Source organism: Cyprinodon variegatus, unplaced genomic scaffold, assembly GCF_000732505.1.
Source record: "Cyprinodon variegatus isolate N-32 unplaced genomic scaffold, C_variegatus-1.0 Scaffold1928, whole genome shotgun sequence".
NCBI lineage: Eukaryota > Metazoa > Chordata > Actinopteri > Cyprinodontiformes > Cyprinodontidae > Cyprinodon > Cyprinodon variegatus.
Window position 1 is genome coordinate 11323 of NW_015152381.1, and position 3341 is coordinate 14663.

The 3341-nt window shown below is 49.8% G+C and overlaps 1 protein-coding gene across 3 annotated transcripts in view; it reads right to left on the reverse strand.

Moving 5' to 3' along the window:
* Nucleotides 1-17: 17 nt before the first annotated feature.
* Nucleotides 18-3341, reverse strand: part of slc12a2 (solute carrier family 12 (sodium/potassium/chloride transporter), member 2) — a 31530-nt gene continuing 28206 nt past the window's right edge. For 2 of the 3 annotated variants that reach the window (XM_015404985.1, XM_015404984.1), the window contains exons 23-26: nt 2685-2796; nt 1944-2030; nt 1592-1727; nt 18-173 (exon numbers count right to left, since the gene is read on the reverse strand). In XM_015404985.1, coding sequence (XP_015260471.1) covers nt 102-173; nt 1592-1727; nt 1944-2030; nt 2685-2796 — 407 coding nt within the window. In that variant the 3' untranslated portion in view covers nt 18-101. The remainder of the gene's footprint in view (nt 174-1591; nt 1728-1943; nt 2031-2684; nt 2797-3341) is intronic. The other variant, XM_015404987.1, reaches the window with a different exon arrangement.

Below are 3341 nucleotides of genomic sequence, written 5' to 3' on the forward strand. Positions count from 1 at the left end.
GAGGAGGCCCGGGCCACATGGAGGCCAGGAGAAGGTGGGAGGGCGAGGTTCTCCGGGGTCCAGGCTGAGGAACCCTCTGCTCTACAGAGGAGGAGGGAAGCTTACATGACGATGAGGTTGGCGGTGGCAGAGTGCTCCTTCAGCAGCTCGTTCAGGCGGATCTGGCGGTTGGTCTGAGGAACAAGCAGAGCAGATGATCAGAACCCGCTTCCAGTTCAGTCCAGTTCAGCTGCTTTTATCCGTCCCAGTATGGACAGTTTTCTGCAGTAGTAGTGCACCTTTCACACTCATGTTCACCTTTCACACACACATGTTCACCTTTCACACACATGTTCACCTTTCTCACTCATGTTCACAGATGTTCACAGATAAAAATAAAACAAGAAGCACAAGAGACACATAAACATTTAAAAAGATAAAAGTAAGGTGGATAAAGAGACAGAAATGTAAATAATAATAAAAAGTGAATAAATATGTGCAAAGAGCGCAGACCTGCATGCAGCGTATGAAGGAGTGTTTCTATCTGTTGGTCTGAACTGGTGGGTATTTAAAACGGGAACCAGTGGGTAGGAACTGGAACTGGAACTGGTTATGGGGGGGACGGTTTAATTATCCCAGATGGACTCAGCCTTCCTGATCACCTGATCTTCATATATTTCACTCATGTTTTTCTGTTTAACACCTGTGATCTAACTGCACACCTTCATAATCTTAGATATGACATTTTGTTCTTTCATTAGAAGAGCGAACCAGCAGATGGCAGAGAAGGTAAGTATGCACTCTATAACAGATCTATAGAACTTGGCCATCAGAGTCATGTCATCCTGAACCCTGGCTAACTTTCTGAGGCAGTATAAGAGCTGCTGTCCCTCCATCATCTATGCTGGATCATTCGGTCCTGGATCAGCAGAAACATGAATGCTAACAGGTTAGCAGCTAGCACGCCGTCCTGTGAAGCAAAGATCAGGCTCAGCGGGTCCAGATCTAGTCTAGAACCAATCTAGAATCAAAGTCCTTTCCTTTGGTGATCAGTGGTGTTTATGAAGCTCAGTGTGATAAACGTCAGCCTGTCGCAGGGCGAGGACACGTCTTCCTCCGACCCCCACAGGATATAGACATAAAACACATAGATCTGGCTGTGCTAGTGCCATTTTTCCATTCAATAATTTACGCTCATATTTAGTTATTATTGGATGTTTAGTATTTGCACATTCTAGAACACGTTGCTGTTTTACTGGATTAATTTCCTTGTAGTTTAATCTGCATTCAGTAAATGCTTAGTGTTGGACGGACAGCCAATAGGAACGCACGCTGAGCGATGACGTCTGGGAGCTCGCACGTCTCTGGAATGTAAAGAAAACCTAAACTGGCGTGTTTGTTGCTACTGGAAACGGAGACACTGTTTTCTACGGTGGTTCAAACATTAACTCGCGCAGACTCGTTCACTCCGTCCGACTCAGTGGTTATTTGCCTTCATCTGAGCAAAGAAATGGTGAATATGTTAATCACAGACATTTAGCCGCTCCAGGCTGATTTCTCCCACAGGAAGCTCAGCCTGGCGGCCGCAGCGGCGTGGCGGTTGTGGTCAGACCTTGGCGCGGTACAGCTCCAGCTCGTTGTCTGTGATCCTCCAGGGCTCGCTGTTCTTCAGCCGCTCCGCCGCCTCCAGCTCCATGTTGTCCTCCTTCAGCCGGTAGGGCTCCACCATCTCTTCGAAGGCCGCCACACTGCATCACAACAGAGGCGTCGCCGTTAGCAACAGGCTGCGGACATTCAGCAGCATCATGTGCTGAATAACAACCATCCAACCACAGCATCTTCAGGAAGGTTCTGGTTGAGGAGCAGCAGCCTCAGCAGCTGGTTCCTGGAGCTCAGAACCTTCCAGAACCAGAACCAGAACCGTCCTGATGGGCGGGGCGGCAGTGAGGAAGAGGAGAACTTACTGCTCCTTCTTGGGCTTGGTGTTGATGTCCCCCAGCACGTTGATGTCAGAGAAGTCTATCCTGAACTTGCTCAGCAGAGTCGCCATCCTGCAAGAAACAAGCAGTTCTCACCACCAGAGGGCAGCAGACACCCAAACATTTCCCAGTTCAACCAGTCCTCTGCCAGCATGGGGGACTGGTTCCGCTCAGAGGATCCAGTTCTGGAGAACCAGGACCTCCAGAGGATCCATGAAGCAGCAAAGCAGGTGGAGCCAGAGAGCTCCAGGCTCTGCTGCAGCGTGGGCCGGGTCACCCAGAACCTCCTATCACTGGTTTGGGTTTCTAAGTCTGGTTCTGCTGGTTTGGACCTGAGGCTCATCAGACCCCAGATCAGAGAGGAACCACAGCTTCAAACCACCTTCCACAGAGCTCTGGACCTGCAGAGCTGCTGATGGAACCAGAGGTCCATTTCCAGGTGTTCTGCAGGACGTCAGAGGAAGCAGCTTGGATACGCACCTCCATCACAGATCTATTCTACATGTTTAGTTCTACTGTTCCTGCCTCTAACAGCTTCTACTGACGGCTCATGACCTCCAGGAGATCAGCTCATCCATGGCCGCCATCTTGCTCTGCTGTAAGCTGAGAATGAGTCAGTGCTGACAGGGAGACCAGCTGGTTCTCCTGGAGGACATGGTCCCAGCGGATTCCACACAGCGTGAAGCTCAGGAGAACAGCTGAACACGGAGAACCTGGAGAACTTACGCTCGGCGGTCGTGATCGATCCGGTTGATCTTCCCTCCAATGAAAACGCGGATCTTGCAATCCTTCCACCTCTTCTTGTTGGTCAGAAGGTAGGGGATGAGCAGGGTCAGACCTGACGGAGGAACAGAAGAGCTTAGAACCAGAACCGCTGCATACAGGCCTCATTCTGGAGAGAAGGCCCAACCCATCATCATCATCATCATCATCGAGTGGAGACGCGGTTCCTCTCATCCTGCAGCTAAACGGGTTCTGCTGTTTTATTGGACCTGAACCCTACTGCTAACCCACCGCTAACGCTAACCCTATTGCTAACTCTACTGCTAACCCACTGCTAACGCTAACCCTATTGCTAACTCTACTGCTAACCCGACTACTACTACTGGTAATGCTACTGCTAACTCTACTGCTAACCCCACTACTAATACTGCTAATGCTACTGCTAACTCTACTGCTAACCCACCGCTAACGCTAACCCTATTGCTAACTCTACTCCTAACCCACCGCTAATGCTAACCCTACTGCTAACCCCACTACTAATACTGCTAATGCTACTGCTAACTCTACTGCTAACCCACCGCTAACGCTAACCCTATTGCTAACTCTACTACTAATACTGCTAATGCTACTGCTAACTCTACTGCTAACCCACCGCTAACG